This window comes from Scyliorhinus canicula, chromosome 19 (genome assembly GCF_902713615.1).
Source record: "Scyliorhinus canicula chromosome 19, sScyCan1.1, whole genome shotgun sequence".
Classification (NCBI taxonomy): domain Eukaryota; kingdom Metazoa; phylum Chordata; class Chondrichthyes; order Carcharhiniformes; family Scyliorhinidae; genus Scyliorhinus; species Scyliorhinus canicula.
The window spans coordinates 67,204,216-67,230,998 of NC_052164.1; the positions used below are offsets into that span (position 1 = coordinate 67,204,216).

Consider the following 26,783-nt stretch of genomic DNA (forward strand, 5'->3'; position numbering starts at 1 on the left):
TAGGGCGTGGTTTAAGGCAATAGTGGAGCGATCAAAGTTAAGCATGCTCAAAATAATAATAATATTCTTTATTGTCACAAGTGTAGCGTTGTAGCAGGCACGTGTTTCCATCTGGTTGTTGATGGGGTTTACTCTGCATTTGGTCAATCCTGTAACTATCTGACAGAGCGCTGTAGTGGGATCTTTCACTTCTATCTGACACAATCCTGTCAAAGATAAAACTTTTCCAATGGTAATACCGACATACGTAATTTATTCACATTATGGGCGGCTGTGTGGTGCAGTGATTAGCACTGCTGCCTCACGGCGCTGAGGACCCGGGTTTGATCCCAGCCCTGGGTCACTGTCCGTGTGGAGTTTGCACATTCTCCCCGTGTCTGCGTGGGTCTCACCCCCACAGCTCAAAAGATGTGCAGGATAGGTGAACTGGCCACGCTAAATTGTCCCTTAATTGGAAAAAAAAATGAATTGGTACTTTTAAATTTAAAAAACTGTTCCACCTCCTTAGGTCCTGCACAAGAAAAACATGAGGAGCCAAGATCGTAAATGGCACATCTCCTCACTTACAAGAAAAATGAACACAGGAATGGCATAACAGTGATTGGGTTTTCCTTGCTGCTGCTTGCCATCCATTTAAAATGAGTTAATTCCCTCGCTCCACCCCCTGACACTCACACTATCCGGAGTGTCACTGAGTTTATGAGGATCCCCACTGCATTCTGGGATGAGTTCGGCTGGTTCATCTAGTGCAGCTGACAGCAGGGGAGAAAGTGAATTGAGTTCATGCTCCATCTGATACACAAGTCACGGATATTAGAATGTGGGCTGTGAATGAGAGGCAGGAACAAGAATCCCCCTGACTCCCTCTTAATGACAAAAACAGTTTATGGCTGAGCGCTGTCGGCTCTTAGGTTTGGAGTACGACACCGTAACTGATATTTAAAGCAGAGAGTTGTTAAAGTGCAGTCATGAAGGATGTTGAACATACCACAAACACAAAGCGGTAATGATCTTATTCTGATGAGTACTCTCCATTAATAGGCATGTTTGTCTTTTCTCAAGATTATTAATGATCAAAATAGTCATTTTGAACCTCCCGTTGAATCTTGTCTGGTGACTGCATATGGGTCGCTTGATTCCTGATTGACAGCTGAGAATTACCCAGCAAGGCTTTTCTATGAATTAATTCTCAGGGTGTGAGTGTTGCTGGAAAGACGATCATTTATGAGCTGTCTGCAATGGAGAAAATGGTGGTTTGCCTTGTGCCTACTGAATGGATAAACATCAAAGCACCAACCACACAAAAAACACTTGGGTTCATTTATTAAGGATTTGATAGCGGTATTACACAGTTGGAGGACTTGAACACACATTGGAATTGGGAGCTTCCTGGGAACAAACAGTCTGAATCACATCATAGGGCAGCACGGTAGCATTGTGGGTAGCACAATTGCTTCACAGCTCCAGGGTCCCAGGTTCGATTCCGGCTTGGGTCACTGTCTGTGCGGAGTCTGCACATTCTCCCAGTGTGTGCGTGGGTTTCCTCCGGGTGCTCTGGTTTCCTCCCACAGTCCAAAGATATGCAGGTTAGGTGGATTGGCCATGATAAATTGCCCTTAGTGTCCAAAATTGCCCTTAGTGTTGGGTGGGGTTCCTGGATTATGGGGATAGGGTGGCGGTATTGACCCTGGGTAGGGTGCTCTTTCCAAGAGCCGGTGCAGACTCGATGGACCGAATGGCCTCCTTCTGCACTGTAAATTCTATGATAATCATTTCCCCTCTTGCAATGTAAACAGAAAGCATAACCGTAATCACTGAAAGGTGTACCACATCATCAGATCACTTAAAGGTGTACCACAACAATGGTGAGCCGCCCTCTTGAACTGCTATTTGTGGTGAAGGTAGGCCCACAATGTAGTTAGGCAAACAGGCCATCCCAGATAGATACTTTTTACACGCCAAGAGTCTCATCCCATCTGCACACTGCCCTCGAGGTGACTGGTGGGGAAGAGACTGTTGTCCACATCCTCATGGAATGTGCCTTTGCGCAGAAGGTGTGGACAGAGACGAGATAGTTTTTGTCGAGATTTGTCCCGAGCAGCTCTGTGATGCAGGACTCTGCGCTCTATGGTCTATTCCCAGGGACACACATCAAGACAAACACCTGGAGGATCATCAACTCAGTGAAATACGCTCTTTGGTCTGCCTGAAGCCTGTTGGTCTTCCAGCACAAAGAGTCATCCCTGATTGAGTGTTGCAGATGGGCACATTCCAAAGCCTAGGCCTACGAGGGATGCATTAAAGGTTGGGCAGCTGCCGCAGAGGCGCAATGGCAGAAGGTCGCTGTCTCTGTAGACAACTTAAATATCTTTGCACCATTATTAAGACCACTTTGAAATGTCTCTAATGTTTCTCTGACTGTATTGAAGCACCTCAGAGTGCAACATGATGAATGTAGAAAACCTGAATATTATTGCACTTTGTGTGATGGCCATTTTGAAATGTCTGTAATGTTCTTTCAGATGTTTTACAACTAAAGTATATTTTTGTAAAAAACAGTTCCAGGATTTTGATCCAGCGATGACAAAGGAATGACCACACATTTCCAACAAACTGTAAGGGTGTCCCCAGGCCAATCCCAACTCATGTAAGGGTGTCCCCGGGACCCCCTCCCCTCACCCCCCACACCCATCCAAGGCCCCCCCACCAATCACTGCCACACAAAAGTGCCAGTTTGACACCTTTGCAGTGCCAGACTGGCACCCTGGCAGTGCTCCTGTCAGCTGGCAGTGCCACCTCGTCACCTTAGTGTGTCAGGTTGGCACGCTGTGGCACTGCCAGGGTGCCAGGGTGTTCAGGTGGCACTAGCAGTGCCAGGGTACACCTTGCCCAAGGGCATGCACCTGGTGGCCTTTGATCCCCTGGGTGCTGTTTCGCCTGGTCCCTGTTTGTGGAGACCTGCACTGAACGGCGTTCTCCCGAGGTCTCCATGGGGAAGGGGATGGATCCCAATCAGGGAATTGTATCCCAATCAGGGAAATGTATGTTAAAGTGAGACTAGCTGTCTCGTTCTAATATGCAGATTTGCCAAAAAGTGACCCCACCCACAATGGGCGGGCTTCACATCTCGATGTCTTGCAAGCTCGCATTAGATCATGTGAGGCGTGGCGAGCTGGGTAGATCCCGAGAGCGGGTCTTCTGTCCCTTACCAGCCATGTTGCACCATGGCATGCTGCTTTTTGGGCACAGTGTGGCCAATAGATTGCACCCTTTATGTCTGCTAAAGCTGAGATTAAGGCATTAAGAGCTAGGCAGGCTGTGATGTCACTCATGTGAGGGACTGGTTTTTAGTTTCATTTTCAGCCCTGCCCTGTGTCTGTTGTTTTTAGTTTCATTTTGAGAGTTCTGAGGAAAGGAGATGTGTTTCCAAGTCTGACTTCTGAAAGATTCTCTCCCAAGAGCTTTGTGAATAAATCTGTAAGCCACTGAGTGTTAACTTTATTAATAAGCAAGGCAGCACGGTGGCATAGTGGGTTAGCTCTGCTGCCTCATGGTGCCGAGGTCCCAGGTTCAATCCCGGCTCTGGGTCACTGTCTGTGTGGAGTTTGCACATTCTCTCTGTGTCTGTGTGGGTTTCACCCCCACAATCCAAAAATGTGCAGGCGAAGTGGATTGCCTATGCTAAATTGCCCCTTAATTGGAAAAAATGAATTGGGTACTCTCAATTTATATTAAAAAACTTTATTAATAAGTGGCATTTGGCCTGTGTGTGAAGTTTGCTTTATTGAAATTTTAGCAGCAGATAGGAAAGCTAAAGGACCTTTATTTTTTTTAGAACTACTTAACTGTTAATTGAAAAGCCATTTTTCTTTGACGTTAATGGGATGAATCCTGCGTTTCTTTTTTAAATTTAGAGTACCCAATTATTTTTTTTCCAATTAAGGGGCAATTTAGCATGGCCAATCCACCTAACCTGCACATCTTTGGGTTGTGGGGGTGAAACCCACGGAGACACGGGGAGAATGTGCACACAGTGACCCAGGGCTGGGATTCGAACCCGGGTCCTCAGCGCCGTAGTCTCAATCCTATGCTGCCCCCCTGGATGAATCCTCTGTTAATAATAAAGTCTGTTCAAATATACACAATCCCTATTTGTCAGTGGGATCACACCTCGAGCGAAGTATCATTTCCTCAGTTTACAAATTGAAAAATTGTTGGGGTCTCGTCTCGTTTACTCATATAAATTGGGGTCTGATCCAGGTACCGTCACAAGTTCACACTGTACATAAAGTGACTACAGTACACCAGTGATGGAGGAAGTGGATGATTCAGCTAGTGGATGAAGTGAGTTCTTTGCTCTGGATGGTGAAAGGCTGAGAATGGTTATTGTTCGACGACTCTGGTAGGGGTAGCTATGGTGTTAGCATTTTTGTCTCTGATTCAGAAGGTGTGTGTTCACGTCCCTCTCCAGGAACTTGAGCAGCTGTGTCGGGGGAGTGTAGCATGATTTAAAAAAAATATGTTTCTGAAAAAGTTCACAATAATCACTACAAACCAGAACAAAAGAATAAAAAAGAAAAACACGCCACAGTCAAATATAAAGGGGAAACACATAATCCATAATTAACTTGAATATTAAACCTAACCTAAAGCCACTAACTGGCCGTGACTGACTCCTTAAAAAAGGAAATAAATAGTTGCCATCTTAGGTAGAACCTCTCTGCCGACCCCCTGATGGTGAATTTGACCTTCTCCAAATGCAGAAATGACATCAAGTCACCCAACCAAAGAGAGGCACTGGGCAGAGTGGGAGACCTCCAACCAAGCAATAGCCTTTGGGCTATCAGCGAGGCAAAGGCGACAACATCCGCCTCTACCCCGGACTGAGTCATCGGCGAATCCAACACCCCAAATATGGCCACCAGGAGACACGAGTCCAAATCCACTTGGAGTATCTCCAACATGGCATTAAAGAACAAAGTCCAGAAACCTACGAATTTGGGGTAGGACCAGAACATATGCATGTGGATAGCTGAGCCAAGAGAACAGTGATCACCCCTATCCTCAACTTTTGGGAAAAAAGACACTCATCCTTGCCCTGTGCGTCCTGTTAAACTGAATCAGACTCAGCTGGGCACATGATGACGTGGAGTTAACCCTGTGAAGGACCTCACTCCAGATCCCATCAGTAAGAATGGGGCCCAATTCACTTTTCCATTCTGCCCTCAAACTGCTTAGCAGAGCAGAATCCGATTAAATCTAAAAATACCAAAACCGGCTGCAGTTGGGCAGCTGGAATTTATCAGCGAACGCCCAAGAACTGGCAAACCTCCCCTCCACTTACCAAGATTTAAATGTTGGGTCCAATCCAGACGGTAGGAAAAGGTGATTGTTGCAAATAGGGCTAATGAAGAAAGGGAAAGAGCTTAAAATGCTGTCAAAACTGTTTCCAAATCCTAACCCCCCTCGTCTTCATGTCCAGACCCGAATGGAACACCCCCCCCCACCCATCCTTTCCTCTATTTGGTCATTACCATATACTGTTTGTATGACCTTGCTGTGGGTAATTTTGCTCCTGTATTTCCTATGTTGCAAGTGATGACACTTCAAAAACATTTCTGATAAGAGACATGCAGTCAAAGCTTATTGTCTTGCATTCATCAGGACAAATGCAGTAATGCCAAATTTCAAAGGTGTGATGGTGTGCCCCTTGTTGGGGGTGGAATTATCAGATCACATGACCCATCAGGCCAATCCGGGGAAGGGGGAGGGAGGGGGTTGTTTAACAGTTGGGAGTCCACGAGACGTTGAGTTAACAAACTTTCTTATCCTGGCCCTATGTGTCCAGTTGTTTGTTCCCAAATAAACCTCTTGTTAATTTACCTGCCTTGTTGGTTAAGAATCACACGGACAACCAATTTAAGATTAACAATGGAACTCACAATGGGGCCCACTTAAAACTTGCTGAAAGCTACATTCATATGCAGGATCCTGTCATATGCAGGATCCTGCCCTCTGCAGGCAAATTGAATATGCCCAGACATTAAATAAACCCAAGCTGATAGGTGAGTTAGTTACAAAATTGTAACAATGATGCCGCTGGACTAGACCTCCGATTTGAGAATTTAAAAAAAATCTGTAAATAAATCAGTAAAGTGACAAATTAGCTACTGGATTACTGTAAAGATCGGTCAGTGAGAATGCTATTGGCAGACAAATTGTTGGAAATATGCCCTTCTTTGTTTTTTCTCCCAACTTCATTGATGTATTAGAAATCTGGGTCAGGGGTTCACCCCCACAACCCAAAGATGTGCAGTGTAGGTGGATTGGCCACGCTAAATTGTCCCTTCATTGGAAAAATGCATTGGGTACTTTAAATTTATTAAAAAGAGAAAAGAAATCTGGTCCAGAATATTCTGTTCCGGAGTTTAGGTTCAGTGGGCGAGAGAATGGGAATGATTTCCTAGAGTTATAGGACAGCTGGCCATGCACGATCTTGTGTCTATTTGGAGGTACAGAGCAGTTAGACACCATGCCCCAGCCTGGTTACTGGCAGAGACTCCCTCCTCTTTTATTCGCAGATTATTTTTCTTATTTGTCTCAAGTGCAGCTGAAACGTTCCTGCATGGTGGCTGCTTGAACGACCAGGTGTCTTGCTTCACATCCCTGTTGCTCCTCCAATCATGGACTCGGTCTCTTGAAGAGCATCAAAAATGGGAAAGCCAAGAGGGAGAGAGAGAAATGAGAGAACACGCAGCAGTGACCAAAGCAGATGGCAAGGGTTTGGAGGGGGAGGGGGTGGGGAGGAGAAAGCTAGAAGACAGGTGGAAAAGAGGGGGAGGGGTGGGTGGGAAAGAGAGCGGTGGGCAGGGGGGGCAAGGAGGAAAGGGAGAGATGGGCAGAGAGAGGGTAAAAGGGAGAGAGGTGGGGAAAGAGAAGGTGCAAGAGGAGAAGAGAGAGATGAAAAGAGGGGGGAAGACATGCGGAGTCTGTACATGCACCCGGTGGCTTGTGTGGGTTTCCTCCAGGTGCTCCGCTTTCTTCCCACAAGTCCCAAAAGGCGTGCTTGTTAGGTGAATTCTTCCTCAGTGTACCTGAAGAGGCGCCAGAATGTGGCAACGAGGGGATTTTCACAGTAACTTCATTGCACTGTTAATGTAAGCCTACTTGCAACACTAATAAAGATAATTTATTATTAAGAGAAAGGGGTGAAAGAGGTGAGGGAAGAGAAGGGGGATAAGAGGTGGGAAGACAGCAGAGCGGGAGATAGGGAAGGAGAGGGGGGAGGAGGGAAGAGACAGCGAGGGGAAGGTGGAAGAAAAGGGGAGAAAGAAAGAAGAGGGAGAGAAAGAGGGAAGGGAGAGAGAGATAGTACAGGTGAGAGGGGGGAGCTAGGAGGGAGGCGGCGACAGTAAGAGAATAAGGGAGAGGTGAAGGTGGAAGAAAGGGAGGGGGATGGGGAGAGAGAGGTGAGAGAGGAGAAGCTGAGAGGAGGCGGCGACAGAGGAAGAGAACGAGGGAGAGAGGGAGAGAGATGAAGGTGGAAGAAAGGGAGAGGGGGAAGAGAGCAAAAGCCAAAGCGAACGAGATAGAGAGGGGAGAAACACACATTTACTTGGACAGCTATACTAGTTTTAAAGACTCAAATGTCTTTATCCAACAGGAAATTGAAGCTCTTAACCTGAACTGAAAACATTTCCCTGAAGTTAATCCAAAGTTTCTGCTCGTAATGAACGGGAAACTGATTTAATTGCCAAACATTAAACATTTCCTGTCGTAAAACCAAAGTTTAAAAAAGCAAAACAAGATTATTAAAGAATAACTCTGTGTAATTGCATTTCTCCATGTGTAGCAGTGAGTCAGAGATGGGGGGCCTCAAGCTTGATCTCTGTTAATGCAGGCAACTGTGATGTGGGTGGTATTAGCAGTGTTACATCCCTGGGCTGGAGTTAGCGGACAGACCAAGGATTTATAAAATAGAACGATACAAACAGGAGTAGGCCAATTTGGTTACTGTGCCTGTGGCAGTTCCATAGTGGGAAATCTTGGTGTCTGATTCAGTGACCCTCCACAGGGGAGGACGGGATCAAACTTAGTTGTGATGCCCTCTGTGGCCAAATAGGTTATGGTTATTCACTAAATACACATGAAAAATGACCACTTGAGCACAGATAACACCAATTAAACTATGCCAGCGAATTGCAAGCTTTGCGTGGGGCAGGAGTAAAGAAGATATTTTGATAAGAGGACGACATTAGAATCCACACCCCTCAGAACCAAGCTTCATACAGTGCATCGCAGCCACCTTTGAAAGAGAATCACACCAGTCCACATCATTCTTCGGTGTCCATTTGAACCCTTTATTTGACCAGGGTAGAACATTAAGCCCAGCATAATAATGTTTTGGTCACTTGCCACGAATCATTCATCAACCAGTTGGACATTTCAGACAGATTGCCGGAGATAGGACACAACATGTAAACAAACTCCCGTCAGCTCTTCCTTTATTCCCAAACTAGTGTGTATAAAAAAAATACAGCTCTTCTTCACAGGACAAGGCCTCAGTACTGCTATCAATTGTAGCTGCTGTGTGTCTTTTACGTTCGTGAGAGCCCTCGGTTATCCAAATCTTTCACCTGTGGAGATATAACAGAATGTGGAAGAGTCTGAATGTTAATCAATCTTTAACGTTTAACAAAAAAAAACCAGCTCAGTTCCGCAGAAGATGAAGTGGACAAATCTCAAATACTGAACTGGACTGTTAACTTAATATGAGTAGACACTGCCCATCGAGTCTTTTCTCTCAGTGGAGAAATTTCTCCTACTCTCAACCCTAAACGTTCGGCCCCTTACCCAGAGACTACGTCAGAAGATTTCATTGCCCGTGTAACAACCTCTCAGCAGCTGTATGCCTGAATGCGATCACATCTCACTCTCTGGAGTTTGGAATTCAAGGAATCCTCATTCAAAGTTGTGTTTGCGTTTCTGAAAATTGCGGCTAAGTGGAACAGGCGATTGTCCCAAAGGAATCCATGTGTAAACCGGAGTTCGATTCCTTCGGACATTTCTAGCCTGGGAAAACTGATGGAAACTGTAGTTGAAGCACTACACCACACATGTGCAAGCAATGTATCTGAAACAACTTGCAAGATAAAGTATATTACTAAATATAAACAAATATAATATACAAAACAATATTTTAAAAATGCATTCACTGATAATACAGGTTTTAGCACTTTTAGCTTGATGAGGCTCCATCCTGTGGCTTGAATCGGCCAGTACAGGTAGCCAGCAGTTCATGTCTCAGCCCTACCTGCACCAAACAACTCTGCCACTAGATGGAGGCGTTCAGAGCAAGTTCAGAATGGGAGACAGGGAAGGAATACTGGGAGGCAAGGGTGGCAGCTGAGGGAAAGAGGGGTGACTGAGGTTGCGGGCAGAGGCATTGCGAGAAAGGTCCTGTGCACAGGTAGGGAACAGAAGATGAAGTCTGTAGCAAACTACGTTAAGTGAAACAATGTTAAATGGGTCAAGGTTAAGCAGGGACTTACCATATAAGCCCAAATTACTCAGCCTTTCATTATTTCTTCCCCCCCCCCCAATTCAGGGGCAATTTAGCATGGACAATCCACCTACCCTGCACATAATTGAGTTTTGGGGGCAAGACCCAGCAGACACGGAACAATGTGGAAAATCCACATGGACAGTGACCAAGGGCCGGGATCAAACCCGGGTTCTCGATGCCCCGAGGCAACAGTGCTAACCACTGTGTCACCGTGTAGCCCTTAGCCTTTCATCATCGGACAACATTTTCAGATCCAAGAGAGTATATCCTTCAAGATGGAGACCAAAACTGCCCAGTGTTCCAGATGTGGTCTCAACAAAGCCCCTTACAATTTCAGCAAGACTTATTCCTGCACTCCAATCCCCATGCAATAAAAACTAATCATAGAATCACAGAATTCCCACAACCCTATCAAAGGCCTTCTCCGCATCCAATGCCACCACAATCTCCGCCTCTCCTTCTGCCGCCGGCATCATTATCACATTTAACAGCCTTCGCACGTTAGTGTTCAGCTGCCTCCCCATCACAAAATCCATCTGATCTTCATGTATCACCCCCGGCACACAGTCCTCTATTCTAGTGGCCAAGATCTTTGCCAACAACTTGGCGTCCACATTCAGCAGTGAAATTGGTCTATATGATCCACTCTGCAAGGGGTCCTTATCTCGCTTCAGGATCAGGAAAATCAGCGCCCGTGACATGGGGGCAAAACACCCCCTCCCATGCCTCGTTAAAGGTCTGAACCAACAGGGGGCCCAACAGGTCTGCGTATTTCTTATAAAATTCAACCGGGAACCCATCCGGTCCCGGCGCCTTCCCCGACTGCATGTGGCCAATCCCTCTGACCAGCTCCTCCAACTCGATCGGCGCCCCCAGTCCCTCCACCTGCTCCTCCTGCACCCTTGGAAATCGCAGCCTGTCCAAAAAGCTCTCCATTCCCCCTCCAACCACCGACGGCTCCGACCGGTACAGTTCCCTGTAGAAGTCCCTAAAGACCCCATTGACCTCTGCCCCCTGCCGCACCACATTCCCACCCCTATCCTTCACTCCACCAATCTCCCTAGCCGCGTCCCGCTTGCGAAGCTGATGCGCCAGCATCCTGCTCGCCTTCTCTCCATACTCGTAGACCGCTCCCTGCGCCTTCCTCCACTGTGTCTCCGCCTTTCTGGTGGTCAATAAATCAAACTTGGCCTGCAGGCTACGCCGCTCCCCCAACAATCCCTCCTCCGGGGCCTCCGCATACCTCCTATCTACACTCAGCAGCTCCTCCACCAGTCTCCCTCTTCCTCCTCTCCCCATGGGCTCGGATGGAGATCAGGTCCCCCCGAATCACTGCCTTCAGAGCCTCCCACACCATCCCAACCCAGACCTCCCCAGTATCAGTGACCTCGAGGTACCTGTCGATACATCCCCGGACCCTCCTACACACCTCCTCATCAGCCAACAACCCCACGTCCAAACGCCAAACCGGCGCTGGTCCCGCACCTCCCCCATCTCCAGATCCACCCAATGCGGAGCATGATCCGAAATCACTATAGCCGAATATTCGGCCTCCTCCACCCTCGGGACCAGTCCCCCACTCAGGACAAAGAAATCAGTACGGGAGAAAAAAAAAAAAGTACTCCCGAGCCCTCGGCCTCCCAAACCTCCAGGGATCCACTCCTCCCACCTGGTCCATAAACCCCCTCAACACCTTGGCCGCCGCAGGCCTCCTGCCTGTCCTTGAACTAGAACGATCCAGTAGGGGATCCAGCACCGTATTGGTGTCTCTCTCCCCCCCCCCCCCCCCCCCCCCCAATGATCAGGCCCCCCACCTCCAGGTCAGGAATGCGGCCCAACATACGCCTCATGAAACCACCCTCATCCCAATTTGGGGCGTACACATTTACCAACACCACCCTCTCCCCCTGCAGCTTACCGCTCACCATCACATATCTGCCGCCACTATCAGCCACCACCTCAGACGCCACCCTCTTCCCCACCAGGATCGCCACCCCCCGGTTCTTCGCGTCGAGCCCCGAATGGAAAACCTGCCCCACCCACCCCTTCCTCAGACGGAGTGTCTCCTGGAGCATGGCCACGTCCACCTTCAGCCCCTTCAGATGCGAAAACACCCGGGCCCGCTTAACCGGCCCATTCAACCCCCTCATGTTCCACGTGATCAGCCGGATCAGGGGGCACCCCGCGCCCCTCGACTAGCCATAGCCCATCGACTGCTCGCCCCTGGCCAGCACCCATTCGGCCCGTTTCCCACGTCGATAGAACCTTACCCCGGACCCGACCCACACCAGCTCCCCCGACCCACACCAGCCACTCCCTGGCCAATCCAGCAGCAACCCGGTATCTCCCCCCCCCTTCCAGGCTAGAACCCCTCCTAGCCGCGATGCTCCCTCCATAGTACTCCCGTGAGCCAGCTGACTTCTGCTGACCCCGGCAGCTCCCGCCCTAACTCCGACCCCTCCCGATATGGGGTCACCCCTCCCCCCCCCTGCATCAGCTCCTTGGCACCGCTTAAGCGCGGGAAAACGGATCTGATATCCACGCCCCTTGCCATCAGCTCCACCCCCCTCGTCCCGCAGCGCGGGAAACCAGAGGAAAGCCCGCGCTTTCACACTGCCCCACCCCCCCAATGCAGCTCCCAAATAGCAGTCCCAACCCATCCACCAACCCCGTACAAACAAAAACAGATCAACCACAAACCCTGATACCCCCCTTAAGACACAAAACCATAACCAATATCATCCGAAAGCGAGAGAAAAAAAACCAAACAGAATAACCAGCAACAGAATAAATAGTGATACAAAAAAAAACTCCCATAGTCCCCAATCCCTAGTTCGAGTCCAACTTTTCAGCCTGCACAAAGGCCCACGCCTCCTCCGAGGACTCAAAATAGTAATGTCGGTCCTTGTAGGTGACCCACAGGCGCGCAGGCGGCAGCATGCCGAACTTCACCTGCTTGCCGTGGAGCACCGCTTTCGTCTGGTTGAACCCGGCCCTCCACTGAGCCACCTCTGCACTCCAGTCCTGGTGGACGTGCACTACCGAATTCTCCCACTTGCTGCTCCTCACCTTCTTGGCCCATCGCAGCACACACTCCCGGTCACTGAACCGATGGAACCGCACCAGCACCGCCCGCGGGGGTTCATTCGCCTTAAGCCGCCTGGCCAATACTCTGTGGGCCCCCTCCAGCTCCAGGGGCAGATGGAAGGATCCTGCCCCCACCAGCGAGTTCAGCATCACGGCCACATAGGCCGGCAGGTCCGACCCCTGCGCGAGGCCCAGGATCCGCAAGTTCTTCCTCCTTGATCGAAACTCCATCTCCTCGAAACGATCTTGCCACTTTTTGTGGAGCGCCTCGTGCATCTCCACCTTCCCCACGAGGGCCGAAACCTCATCCTCGCGCTCAGAGGCCTGCTGCTGCAACTCAAGTATCGCTGCACCCAGAGTTGTCTGGGTCTCCAGCAGCTTACTTGTCGTTACCTTCAGGGATTCCAGCAACTCTCCTTTCAGCTCCGTAAAATAGCGCAGAAGGGCCGCCTGCTGCTCTTCCGCCCACTGCCTCCACTCCTCAGGGGCTCCACCGGCTGCCATTTTGTCCACCTTCCCCTGCTTTTCCAGGGGAGCTGCCGCCGTTTTTCTCCTCGCCCCACTCCGGGTCCGCACCATAAATCCCGGGAGGTTTTGCTCCAGACCCCTTTATCCACCGGGAATCGTTGCATCAGTGCCGTTTGGGGCCCTTAAAAGAGCCCACAAGTCCTATTTAAAGCAGGAGCTGCCGAACGTGCAGCTTAGCTCCGCATAGCCGCAACCGAAAGTCCGCTTTTTTATTCCTACATGCAGAGTGAGTAACCTCCCGCTTCCTTACATTCTACTACTCCACCTGCCAGTTTGTTACCGATTCACTTGACCTGTCTATCTCTTTGCAACCTGTGTCCTCCTCACATCTTACATCTCCACCTGTATCATGTGTATTCCCACTTTGTGTTCTCTGCAAACTTGGATCATATTACTTGAAATCTGTTTGTCCAAGTCATGAATATAGATTGTAAATAGCTGAGGGCCCAACACCAACCCTTGCGACACTTCACCAGTCACAGCCTGCCAACCTGAAGATGCCCTGTCTACCACGACTCTTTACTTCCTGTTCATTAGCCAATCCATGCTAATATATCACTCCCAACACCATGCGCCCTAATCTTGCCTATTAACCTATAATGCGGAATCTTATTGAATAAGTTTTGGAAATCTGAGGATACAGTACCTACTGGTTCCCCTTTATCTATGCTACTAGTTACATCCTGAAAAAACTCAAATAAATATGTCAAACATGATTTCCCTTTTGTAACATCAGATTGACTTTGTATGATTTTATAAGTGCTTTATTGGACTTATCAGATTCCATCATTTTTCCGATGCCTAATGTCGGGTCAACTGGCCTGTAATTCTCCTTTTGGGAGAACGGAATTCCATTTGCTCACCTCCCATCAGCTTGGACTATTCTAATATCTAGGAAGTTTTGGAAAATCATAGCTAGTTCATCCATTATCTGTGGCTACCCCCCTTTAGAACTGTAGGAAGTAGGGCATATGGTCCTGGGGATTTTTCAGATTTTAGCCGCATGTGTTGCTCCAGTACTTTTACTCTGCTGATACTTAACTCTAATCTACTCAATCTTGTCAGCACCTAAGTTACCTTTTCACGTTCTGTGAATTGTCTCTTCTAATGTGGAGAATAATGTTGAATACCTCTGCCAATTCCCCATTGATAATTGCTGCTTTATCAGCCTCTAAGGGACCAATATTAATTTTAGCTGTCCAATTGTCCTCATTTGCCACTCCACAGCTATTTTCTCCAACTCCAACATGTTGCCACCACAAAACACATCTTCCCCTCATTCCAACACCACCATCCCACCCCCCTCCCCTCCAGAGACTGTTCCCCGTGAGACATTCTGGTCCACTCCTCTATCACCCCCAATTCCTCATCCCCTTTGCACAGCGCCTTCCCAGGAGGTGTAACCCTGTTACCTCCTCCTCCTCCTTCACTGTCCAAGGTCCCAAATGATCCTTCCAGGCGAAGCAGTGATTTACTTGCACTTCTTTCAATTTAGTCCAATGTTCTTGTTGCTCACAGTGTGGTTTCCTCTACACAGGGGAGACCTAATGTAGACTGGATGATCACTTTGCAGAACACATTCACTAATCCTGAAAGCGCGAATCTGACCTTCTGGTCACTTGCCAGTTCAATTCACCATATCTTGCTCTCATGCTCACATTTCTGTCCTCGGCCTGCTGCAATGTTCCAAAGAAGCCCATTGCAAGCTGGCAGAACAGCACTTCATCTTCGGATTGGGCATTTTACAGTCCCTAATGGATCAAAGAAGGAATTCATAAGAAACTTTACCCAGAAAGCAGAACTTGCTACAAATGGTCAGGTGAATAGTACACATGCTTTTTAGCAGGAGCTAGGTATGTACATGAGGAGAAAGGAATAAGACACACTGAAAGGGTGAGAGGAGGCTCTCATTGAGCACAAACACTGGACTAACCTGTTGAACATAATGGCCTGAATATGTGTCCTGAATTTATTTGTAATTATCTTTTTATCCAAGTTTGGTTTATACTTGAAGAGGACATTCTGAGCTGCATAACACTAGGCATGAAGTATTCATCATTCATGGCTGGTGACAGCGATGGAAAGAGCATGAAATGTTAAGACGCAGTGTACCTACAGCGCTACAATGTACTAGTCAAGTTTGATTCTTTCAACTGAATGATCCCAATCTTAAAATAACTCAGCTATTCAGATAAACTAATTGACATGGTACTGTTTACTTTAGAGCGCGTCACGTGAGAGCCCCTTTAAGAAAAGTATGTCTTCTCAAGGAGCTGCAGTGATGTCATTGTGTGAGTGGAGCTGAGCTCCGTTTCTGCTGTTTACTTTTGTTTTGAGCTGGAAGCTCTTTTTGGCTCTGTGTTTAAGTTTTGCTTGCAGTTGGAGAGCTGCATTCAAACCAAGCAGATGTATGTTTGGTCTCTCTCTCTCTGCATGCTAAAGAATGACTCCAGATCACTTGATGACCTGTTTATGTAAGGAATGCAAACCTACTATCGTTGTTAAAAAGTGTTTTGGCTTATGGATGTTGTTAGGGAAGTTACTGAGGGTTACCTATAGAGTACTGTATCTTTTGGCAGGTTATCAGGGTTTGTAGTTGATAAGATGTTTACTGTGTGTTTATAAAATGTTAACTGGATTCATAGGATAAACATTGGTAGCACGGTGGCACAGTGGGTTAGTCCTGCTGCCTCAAGGCGCCAAGGTCCCAGGTTCGATCCTGGCTCTGGGTCACTGTCTGTGTGGAGTTTGCACATTCTCCCCGTGTTTGTGTGGGTTTCGCCCCACAACCCAAAAAGATGTGCAGGTTAGGTGGATTGGCCGCGCTAAATAGCCCCTTAATTGGAAAAAAATAATTGGGTACTCTAAAATTAAAAAAAAAAATATATATATATTATATATATATATATATATATATATATATATATAAAAGAATAAACATTGGTTTTGTTTAAAAATACTTTTAAGATCTCTGTTACATCACACCTGGAGAGTGGGCCCTTGTGCTCCCCATACCCACAATCTATTAAAAGTTGTGGGTCAGGTGAACTCCATTATATACTTTGGTGTTCTCAAAACCATGGCCCATAATAAGCTTCATAGACTTAAGAGGTCAAAACCATGGATGCTGTAAATATTCCAACTCTGGTAGTATCTGTGACGAGAGAAACAGAGTTCACGTTTCAGGTTGATGACCTTTCATCAGTATTTCCAGTCTTTTCTGTTTTTGTTTCAGATTTCAGGCATCCATAGCATTTTGCTTTTTGCAATAGATTTTGAGATGACTACAAAATAGAACAGTACAGCACAGAACAGGCCCTTCAGCCCTCGATGTTGTGCCGAGCAATGATCACCCTACTTAAACCCACGTAACCCGTAACCCAACAATCCCCCCATTAACCTTACACTACGGGCAATTTAGCATGGCCAATCCACCTAACCCGCACATCTTTGGACTGTGGGAGGAAACCGGAGCACCCGGAGGAAACCCACGCACACACGGGGAGGACGTGCAGACTCCACACAGACAGTGACCCAGCCGGGAATCGAACCTGGGACCCTTGAGCTGTGAAGCATTGATGCTAACCACCATGCTACCGTGAGGCAAAATGATGAAACAGAAGGAAAATAATGAAACTGCTAGTGTCCTTTGATAGATTATTCCAGTTCAACAGACTGGGGAAGCCTAGAAGACTATGTGGAAACGGACTGGACGTCAGGCAGTTCTTCTCACAGGGTGTAGTGAGCCTCTGGAATGCAGTGTCGACGGATGAGTTAAGTCCTGACTTTCTGCCTTCACAAGAGGGACGGACTGGTTCCTAACTGGGGCAGAAATCACACTGTATAAAAGCTAAGTGTCTTTATAGATAACACTTGGGCAACGCGGTTAGCCGAGGGGGTCAGAGAGGAATTTTCCAGAATAATAATAATTGCTTATTGTCACAAGTAGGCTTCAATGAAGTTACTGTGAAAAGCCCCTAGTCGCCACATTCCGGTGCCTGTTTGGGGAGGCCAGTACAAGAATTGAACCCGCGCTGCTGGCTTGGTTCTACATTACAAGCCAGCTGTTTAGCCCACTGTGCTAAACCAGCCCCTATGCCCCTTTAAAGGGTGAGGAGATTACACAACTGATGGAAGTGTGGGGAGGGAGGGAATGCTTCGTCATGAAGCTCCAGCCACCGGGGAAGCTGCACTTCTTCTGCCTGCAAACTCTATGTCTATCCCCATAAACCCAGCAACAGGAGAACACAGATGCAACATTGCACGAGGATCACTGCATCCCTTTTCTACCACTCCTGGGCAAAATGTCTTGTGTATAATTGACAATTAGATTTTGATAGTATTTAGTGATCCGTTTGGCAACACCTCGCCAAACTGAACACATTGCCCTGAAACAGTCATCACAAGGTGATACCTACCTGCTTGAAACATACAAATCCATCTACACGAGACTGCTTTTGGAAGGATAAACCCTTCTCTACTGAGCCAGTAGAGAAGTACAAAAATGTCAGTAGCCCATAAATGTTTGAGCATGCTGTATTTGAAAAGTAATCCTCCTATACAAATTAAACTGGGATTATATTCGCACAGCAGCCAAATGTTCTCTCGCATTGCAGTCTATCGCTCATCACTGTCAGCAGGCCCCGTAACAGCGGACGGCACTACACCCAACTTGCCCTCATTTTGACATCCGCCTACACAGACTTCCCTGCAGGCGCTGCCGAACAGCTACGATGAGGGGAAACTCTGGAAGGTTTTTCACATTCAAACTTGGAAGATTATAGCCCCGGGGCCTTGAGCAAGATGAGTGAATTCAGCAGAGACTAGGAACTGAACCTGCTGATGCCTGGGAAGTGGTGATATGCTGCTGCTTGGCAGACTGGCTTAACCCACTTGGCTACTGTTACACTCTTTATTTTACTGATGATGCCAAATCCTACAAGCTGAAACCACCAGAACGGTCAGTGAGGCCACCTTGCAACAAGACAGCCATTGCACCCCGACGTAGTATACAGTTGTTTTCAGCACTTACCTTGTATATACGGACCAGCCAGTGCTCGGTGGTGTAAGCCTCTTCAAGGACATCAAGCTCAAAGTCTTTGTTACCAATCTCAGCATTCCTTACTCTATCATATCCAGGCGGGCGTTCTGTATGGATAAACAATGGCACTGTTAATATCACCTTGTCAACTCTTTCCTCTACTCATTCCTTGGTTAAGACTATATGCAATGCCAGTCCCGAGTTATCATTCAGGGGCACAGAGCAACCAACATATTGTGAAACCAAAATATCAGAATGATGCATCTTTGGGGTTGTTTGGGGTGGGTTACAAGGCAAGAAAGAGGGGCTCCTCGGAGGGGAGATTGTGGGCACATTGAGTAAAGTGCAGGGAGATAACATTTATCGCTGAACAATTGATCTTACTCGGACATACTTGATAAGGTTGTGTTGAGGCAATTTGACATTACCTCTTATCTGTACCTGACATTGACTTTATTGAATCAGCGCTCTGCAATATCAGACCAAAAATCCTTGGTGTGGAAGTGAATGCAAAAAGTGGAGAAATATTTAATTCCCAAAACTGACAGATGAGGTTTTTATCCTGATGGTCTGTATGTATCACTTTAAAGTTATGGGAATTATTTGCTTTATTCGTTCAGGGTATATAGATGTCGCAGGCTCGGCCAGAATTTATTACTCGCCCCTGAGGGAAATTAACAACCGAATTGCTGTGGGTCTGGAGTCACATGGAGGCCAGACCAGGTAAGGACAGCAGATTTCCTTCCCGAAAAGGACATTAGTGAATCAGATTTTTTTTTTTACGACAATCAACAATAGTTTCACGGTCTTCATTACTTTTAATTCCAGATTTTTATTGAATTCAAACTCCACCATCTGCTGTGGTGGGATTCAAACCCGGGTCCCCAGAGCACTATCCAGGGTCTCTGGATTGCTAGTCCAATGACAATTCCACTAAACTGCTGCCTCCAATAATCTTAAGAGCAAAATTAAAACAATTTGTCAGGAGGCAATAATGACTGCCTCCAGATATGATTCATCTGGGGATTCATTAAACTTTGGATTCAGACTTGATGAAGTGCTCTGTTCTTTCGAAGGAGAAGGGCATTTTCTGTGCTTTACAGCAGGAGCAAGCTGCTGGGTATTAAAGCTGGAATAGAACAGCGATTCTGAATGCACTATGTGATCCGAGTGAACTTGCGTTTCAGTCCCACTCCCCATTAATTCCGTGTTATATTCAGAGTAATGGAGGAATCTGGAGCCAGTCTTTCCTTCAAAGGTTTATTCACGAAACCCAAAGACACAGGCACAGTCTCCCTTTCCTCCCCCACATAAATGGTGACCGGTTCTTGTATATACTTTAGGTATAGTTCCCTAACTTTCCCCCATTAGTAACAGGTACTCGCACTTACAACTCGAGCATACATTTCATTGACACGGTTGCAACATTTAATATTCCAGGCTTCCCTATTATTAGCAGCAGGTTTCAGGATTACATCCAGGTCCACTGGTTATTTCCACCGTAGTACATGGTAAGTGGAGTGCTTACCAGGGAAAGAACAGCTGAATTTTCAATCCTGCACTGAACCCAGTCAGTTTAAAAGCCCAGTGTGGGTATGAATCTCACCTTTCAACATCTTTTGGAATATATTTATAGCTCCACCATAGCATATTAAGGGCACAATTCCTCATATCCATATGTGCGTGCAAAATGATGTTGAGTGAAGATCAGCAATGGGTGACTCATTTTAGGATGTGCCAGTTTTTAGAATGTTATATATATATATTATATATATATATATATATATTGTGCCTGGGTGCGCCACTCTCCAACATCCTCAACACACACTGATCATCGATACTAAATGATTTGTGTTCAATGCAGGTGTCAAAGCATTGACTCTGCTAAAGAAAAAACAAGACCACTTCCTCTTCAATGGGAGTCTCACTCCTATTTGCAGATGCCAGTCTAGATCAGTGAGCATCTCTGCCATCTCCAGGTCAAAGTCGCAGGTTCAATCCTCATTAAACAGACTTAAGCACAGAATCTAAGATGACACTCCAGCTCAGCACTGAGGGAGTGCTGCCCTGTTGGAAGTGCAGTCTTTAGTACAGGACATTAAACCAAGGTCTGACTGTCCTCTTGGGTGGATGTCAAAAAAAATCCCACAACACTATTTTGAAGCAGCAGCAAATTCATCCCAGTGCCGAACCAAAATGTATCCCTCAACTGCCATCACTAAAACAGATAATCTGGTCATTATCTCATTGCTTTTGGGATCTTGCTGTGTCCAAACTGGTTGCCGTATTCCAACGTCACAATAGTGACTGCACCTGAGCAGTTTTTTTTAATGGCTGCAAAGATGGCAGGCATGCAAAGAACTATATAAACACAAGCCTTTCTCCCTTGAGACATGGAATCAAGGCCCCTACTCCTGATTCAGGTTGCGATTCCACTATGATGGCAAAGCTGTTTAATATTAGTCATCGTGGGCTTCGCTGGTTAGGCCAGCATTTCTTGCCCAAATCTAATTGCCCTCGAGAAGATGAGTGGTGTGCTGTTTTCTTGAGCTGCTGCGGTCCATGTGGTGCAGGTACACCCAGAGTGCTGTTAGGGAGGGAGTTCCAGGAGTTTAACCCAGCGATAACCGGTACATTTCTAAGTTAGGATAGTGAGTAGCTTGGAGGGAAACATGCAGGTGGTGGTGTGAACTCTGCACTGATGCTACAGTTAAACCATGTCAACGCACATTAAAGGGCACACATCTTTGGCACTCACTTGCTTCGGTGTAGACTTGGCCAAAACGATAGTAACACATTTTGTACATCATACAGTTGAGCAGGACTGGGGAGCCCTCCCTGTCGACACGGAACTCTCCTGTCGGGGTGTAGTAATCATGCTCCTTGATGTGTCTGCCCGTGTCCGTGCTTCCCCCGATTCTCACCATCCACAAGAACTTGTTTATATCTAAGGAAAAAAAGATAAATGAAAAAGATAGGCGGCACGGTGGCACAGTGGCAAGCACTGCTGTCCCACAGCGCCTAGGACCCAGATTCTGGCCTCGGCTCACTGTCTGTGTGAAGTTTGTACATTCTCCCCGTGTCTGCATGGGTTTCCACCGGGTGCTCCAGTTTCCTCCCATAATCCAAAAATGCGCAGATTAGGTGGATTGGCCATGCTAAATTGCCCCTTAGTGTCCAGGAATGTGCAGGTTAGGGTATAGAGCAGGGTGGCATGGGTACAGTGCTCATTCGAAGGGTCAGTGCAGACTCAATGGACCGAATGGCCTCCTTCTTCACTTTAGGGATTCTATGAAGTTTAAAAATAAAAGACCTGTCGAGTATTACGGATCCCTTGAATTCCACAGCCCACTAGGTAAATGGAACTGTTTGAAGCTAACTTGGAATCCATATATTTAGAACTCCAAAATTTCAATTTCTATTCTTGATGCCTGGCTCAAGCCTGGCATCAACCAGCCTGGGCAGCACGGTAGCATTGTGGTTAGCACAATTGCTTCCAGCTCCAGGGTCCCAGGTTCGATTCCCGGCTTGGGTCACTGTCTGTGCGGAGTCTGCACGTTCTCCCCGTGTGTGCGTGGGTTTCCTCCGGGTGCTCCGGTTTCCTCCCACAGTCCAAAGGTGTGCAGGTTAGGTGGATTGGCCATGCTAAATTTCCCTTAGTGTCCAAAATTGCCCTTAGTGTTGGGTGGGGTTACTGGGTTATGGGGATAGGGTGGAGGTGTGGTGCAGACTCGATGGGCCGAATGGCCTCCTTCTGCAATGTAAATTCTATGAAGCCAAGTGAAAAGCTGCGTAAAATCTCATTTATAGAACTTATAGAATTTATAGAACAGTACAGCACAGAACAGGCCCTTCGGCCCTCGATGTTGTGCCGAGCAATGATCACCCTACTTAAACCCACGTAACCCGTATACCCGTAACCCAACAATCCCCCCATTAACCTTACACTACGGGCAATTTAACATGGCCAATCCACCTAACCTGCACAACTTTGGACTGTGGGAGGAAACCGGAGCACCCGGAGGTGCTTCTTCACTTCCTTTCTTTTTCCAACACTATACAGGCTGCAGGCAAGTGGGAGAGGTTTGCCTTTCTGGACAAGTGGACCAAGATTGTAAGAATTACAATGGATTTGAGACAGTATCGTTTTGGAGTTTAAAATGCTGGTGAGTAATCAAGGATCGATGACTGTACCCATTCTGCTGATTAATCCCTTTTACTAGTTACTCTGTCTCTTAATAGCTATCAAGAGTTACAACATGACAAAGAGAAAACTGGAAAAGGCAGAGTATTATATGAGAAAAGGGAAAGGATTAGAATAAGATGCTCCAGGCAGGGAGCTAGCACTGGCACAAAGGGCTGAACGGCCTCCTTTTCTGCTCCTTTAATAATGATTCAGTGTCAAATGGGGCTTCCATGTAATAATGCATTTATAAATTCAGGTTTTTCTTATTTTTTATAATTCATGCAGTAAAGTCAACCTTCTGAAACAAAAATATTATGCACTTAAAACGGCACAAGAGATTAATTCACTCCCCGTGCAATACTGAGGCATACTGGAACAAGCACTTGCCTACAAAATAGAGAGCACATTTCAAAAACAATTCAGTAAATTGGGACCGCCCCAAGATGAGGTACCAACGAGAAGTGCTTTACATTTAAAGTTCCTTCCTCCTTTACAATGGTTGCTTCCCCAACCTGCGCTGAGTCCATTAACTTTAACCTGATCGATAGTTGGGCGGCACGGTGGTACAGTGACTAGCACTGCTGCCTCCCAGTGCCAGGGACGCGGGTTCAATTCCGGCCTTGGGTGAAGTGTGCACATTCTCCTCTTGTCTGCTTGGGTTCTCTCCGGATGCTCGAGTTTCCTCCAAATGTTCAAAGATGTGCAGGTTAGGTGGATTGGCCATTCTAAATTGCTCCTTAGTAACCAAAGGTTAGGTGGAGTTATGGGGATAGGGCGTAGAGTTAGGACGAGGTAGGGTGCTCTTTTGAAGGTCAGTGCAGATCCTATGGGCTAAATGACCTCCTTCTGCACTGTAGGGATTCTAAATAAATTTTAAAAATTACAATTGACACATTATTGCTAAAGACTGGAAGAAAATAGCTGATTTCCTATTCCTGATTCAACCGATCTTCCTGAAATATGAACATCAAGCAAGGACGGAGCTGCAATATCTCTCTTTGGTTAGAAAGTCGACAAAAGCCCACTGCCTGGTTTAATACAAAAAAGAGGGTCCAGGACTCCCAGAACATTCAGTGTTAACCGTGATTAAACATCAGCTGTAATTTTGAAGAGGGACCTCCATTAGCAGGCGTTCATTTCTAGACTCCCAGGCCGAATGGTCTCAGTTGAAGTTTTCGCAGCTCATGATACTGAGAGAAATACAGCAGCATTGGCTAACTAACAAGCAAGAGAGTCAGGATAACTAGATCATTTTAAGGTTGGCAAGTTGTAGCAAGTGGGGTGCTTCAGAGATCAGTGATGACTCCTCAACTATTTACAATCAAAATCAATGACCTGGATGAAAGAACAATGCTGATGATACAAATACAAGTAGGAAAGCAAGTTGGGAGGACATAAAGTCTGTAAGGGGTACTGGATAAGTTAAGCAAATGGGCAAAAAGAGCAGAAAAGTTAAATATTATTTAATTGGAGAGAGACTACAGAATGCTGCGTAACTGAGGGGTCTGGATGTCCTCATGCACAAGTCATAAAGCAGAAGTTACAACAAGCAATTAGGAATGTTGGCCTTTATTGGAAGTTCGCTGGAGCATAAACAGAAAAGTCTTGCTATAACTGTACGGTGTGAGACCACACATAGCTACTTTTCACTGTACCTCGGTACACGTGACGATAAATCAAATCCAATCCAAGTGTACGGTGTACTTTTATGGTCTTATTGGAATATTTGCATTATAGGCAGTTCAGAGAAGGTTCACGAGTTTTATTCCTGGAATGAAGGGATTACCTTGAGGAAAAGTTAAGCAGCTTGGGCACTACGGAGTTTTAAAAAAAAGATGATCTTATTGAAACATAAGGTTTTGAGGGGGTGGGGGTAGGCGGTTGGCAGGGTAGATGCCGAGAGGATTCCTCATGGTGTGATCTAGAACCGGGGGCACAGTTTCAAATAAGATGTTGCCCATTTAAGTCAGAGATGAGGAGGAATTTCTTCGCACGTAAGGTCATCCGTTTTTGGAACTGTCTCACTGAGAGCAGTGGAAGCTAGGTCATTAAATACATTCAAGTCAGATTTTTGATCTATCGGATAGTCCAGAATTATGGGAGGTGGGAAAGTGGAGTTAAGGCCACATCTCAACAGCGGCACGGTGGCACAGTGGTTAGCACTGCTGCCTCACGGCGCCAAGGATCTGGGTGCATTCCGGGCCCCGGGTCACTGTCTGTGTGGAGTTTGCACATTCCCCCCATGTCTGCGTGGGTCTCACCCCCACTATCTAAAAAGATCTGCAAGGTAGGTGGATTGGCCACACTAAATTGCCCCTTAATTGGAAAAAAAACAATTGGATACTCTAAATTTATATTTAAAGAAAACTGGCCACATCACAGATCAGCCACAATCTTATTGAATGGTGGACAGGCACAGGGTGCCAGATGCCCTGCTCCTTATGTTCTTATGCTCTTATGCTTTATGTTCTTATGCTTTCAAAGTGTGAAGTCGGCATCTGTGTAATTATTTAAACACTTAGTCATGGAATGTAGAAACACAAAGATACTTTACCGTCAGAGGAATATCCTGTGAGACCTCCAAAAATGACCAGTACGTAGCTAACATCCAGCTCTCTCATGATCTCGTAGGCCTTCTCCTCTGGAGAAGCCATTGCCTAGTAGTGGATAAATAAACTCAGCGTTAATGACATTTGGATGGAATGTCAATAAACTTTTCATTAATTCTGTCTGCCCTTCTCTGGCCAGAATTCTTTTTAAAAACTTTATTTTCCTCCTTTCTCACATTTTCGCCTAAATTTACACCCAACAATAAACAATAATCAGTAATGAATGCAATGTCAATCCCCATATCTTTTTTTTATTTATAAATTTAGTGTACCCAATTCATTTTCTTCCAATTAAGGGGCAATTTAGTGTGTTCAATCCACCTAGCTTGCACATCTTTGGGTTGTGGGGGCGAAACCCACGCAAACACGGGGAGAATGTGCAAACTCCACACGGACAGTGACCCAGAGCCTGGACCGAACCTGGGACCTCGGCGCTGTGAGGCAGCAGTGATAACCACTGTGCCGCCATGCTGCCCGAGTTTTTAGAAGAGTTAAGCTTAGATGCCAGGGAGTTGGAAAGATTCAATTTGGGGATCTAGTTTCATCAATGGAATAGCCAACCCATGCAAAAACAGTATCCAGCTTATTCCATTGTTACAATGCAAATGCCAATAAAGAGCTTAACATCCTAATGAATGAGGGCACGTTAAAGTACCACCCAACTCCAACATACTTTGTAGTGACCTTAGATGGCACACTGACCCTCCGGGGATATCTAAAAACAACTGCAGGCAAGGTCAATCTAACCGTCACGCGCGTGCACAAGACACACGCACACACTTCACGCTGATCTATGGTACAACTCCCATCAAGAAGGAATGAATTCGCTAAATAAATAAATGGAATAGGGCAAGGTAGGGATAGAAAAATGCAACGTTATAGAGAGGGGGAAACCTAGGAGTTTACATAGTTTTCCAAAAACATCGATTGCACTGAACCACAGAACCTGATAGAAATTTTCAAGAGGCAAGATTATTTTAGATACATGTCAAATTTTTCAGCTTCACCATCAGTTATGGTTAATTTGTCAAATAAAAATCGGAAATATGGCAATACAGCAAACTATTCCGCATCTTCTGGCTTTTCAGGCATTGAAAGGCCAGAGGATCAAATGCAGAATCTTGCATTTACTCATGAATACTGTACATGAAATCTTACTAGTTGTGAAACTTCTGCATGAGTGGCAGATTCTAATGTTAAAAAAAAACTTTGCATTTATGCAGCATCTTTCACTACCAATAGACCCACCTAAGGCATTTACAGCATGTTGCAATGTAGGAAATGTGGCAGCCAAAACAAAACCACAATTGTCACACCAAAATGAATGACTAAATTGTCTATTTCAAGTGTGGGTTGAGGGATAAATGTTGACAAGATTTCCAGGTAGAACTAACTTGCTCTTCTTTAAATATAGCCGTGCACTCTCACATCACCACCAGAGGGGGCAGACGTTCAATAATTCAACTGGAAGACAGCACCTCCAACAATGTAGCACTCCCTCAGTGCTTAACTCGAGTGCAAACCTAGATTAAGCCCTCAAGCCTAGAGGAGAATTTGAGGCCACAGCCTCCTGACTCAAGGGCAAGAATGCCACTTCCTAGACATGGTGTTTTGGGCCCAGGGTACTGGATGGCTGACAAATAGGAAGATAGTGTAAGGGTAAAGGAGATGGTAATGGCACAGGTAAAGGAACAAACAATGCATTCTAGAGAAGGGGTAAATGGCAAAAGCGGCATCATTATTAAAGTCTGCTTGAAGCAAATAGCA

At 46.4% G+C, this 26,783-nt stretch overlaps 1 protein-coding gene across 1 annotated transcript in view; it reads right to left on the bottom strand.

Moving 5' to 3' along the window:
- Positions 1-8,336: 8,336 nt before the first annotated feature.
- Positions 8,337-26,783, bottom strand: part of stt3a (STT3 oligosaccharyltransferase complex catalytic subunit A) — a 70,641-nt gene continuing 52,194 nt past the window's right edge. Inside the window, exons 15-18 of the mRNA XM_038778967.1 lie at positions 24,962-25,064; positions 20,980-21,168; positions 18,213-18,328; positions 8,337-8,636 (exon numbers count right to left, since the gene is read on the bottom strand). Of these exons, the coding sequence (XP_038634895.1) occupies positions 8,598-8,636; positions 18,213-18,328; positions 20,980-21,168; positions 24,962-25,064 (447 nt within the window). The 3' untranslated portion in view covers positions 8,337-8,597. The remainder of the gene's footprint in view (positions 8,637-18,212; positions 18,329-20,979; positions 21,169-24,961; positions 25,065-26,783) is intronic.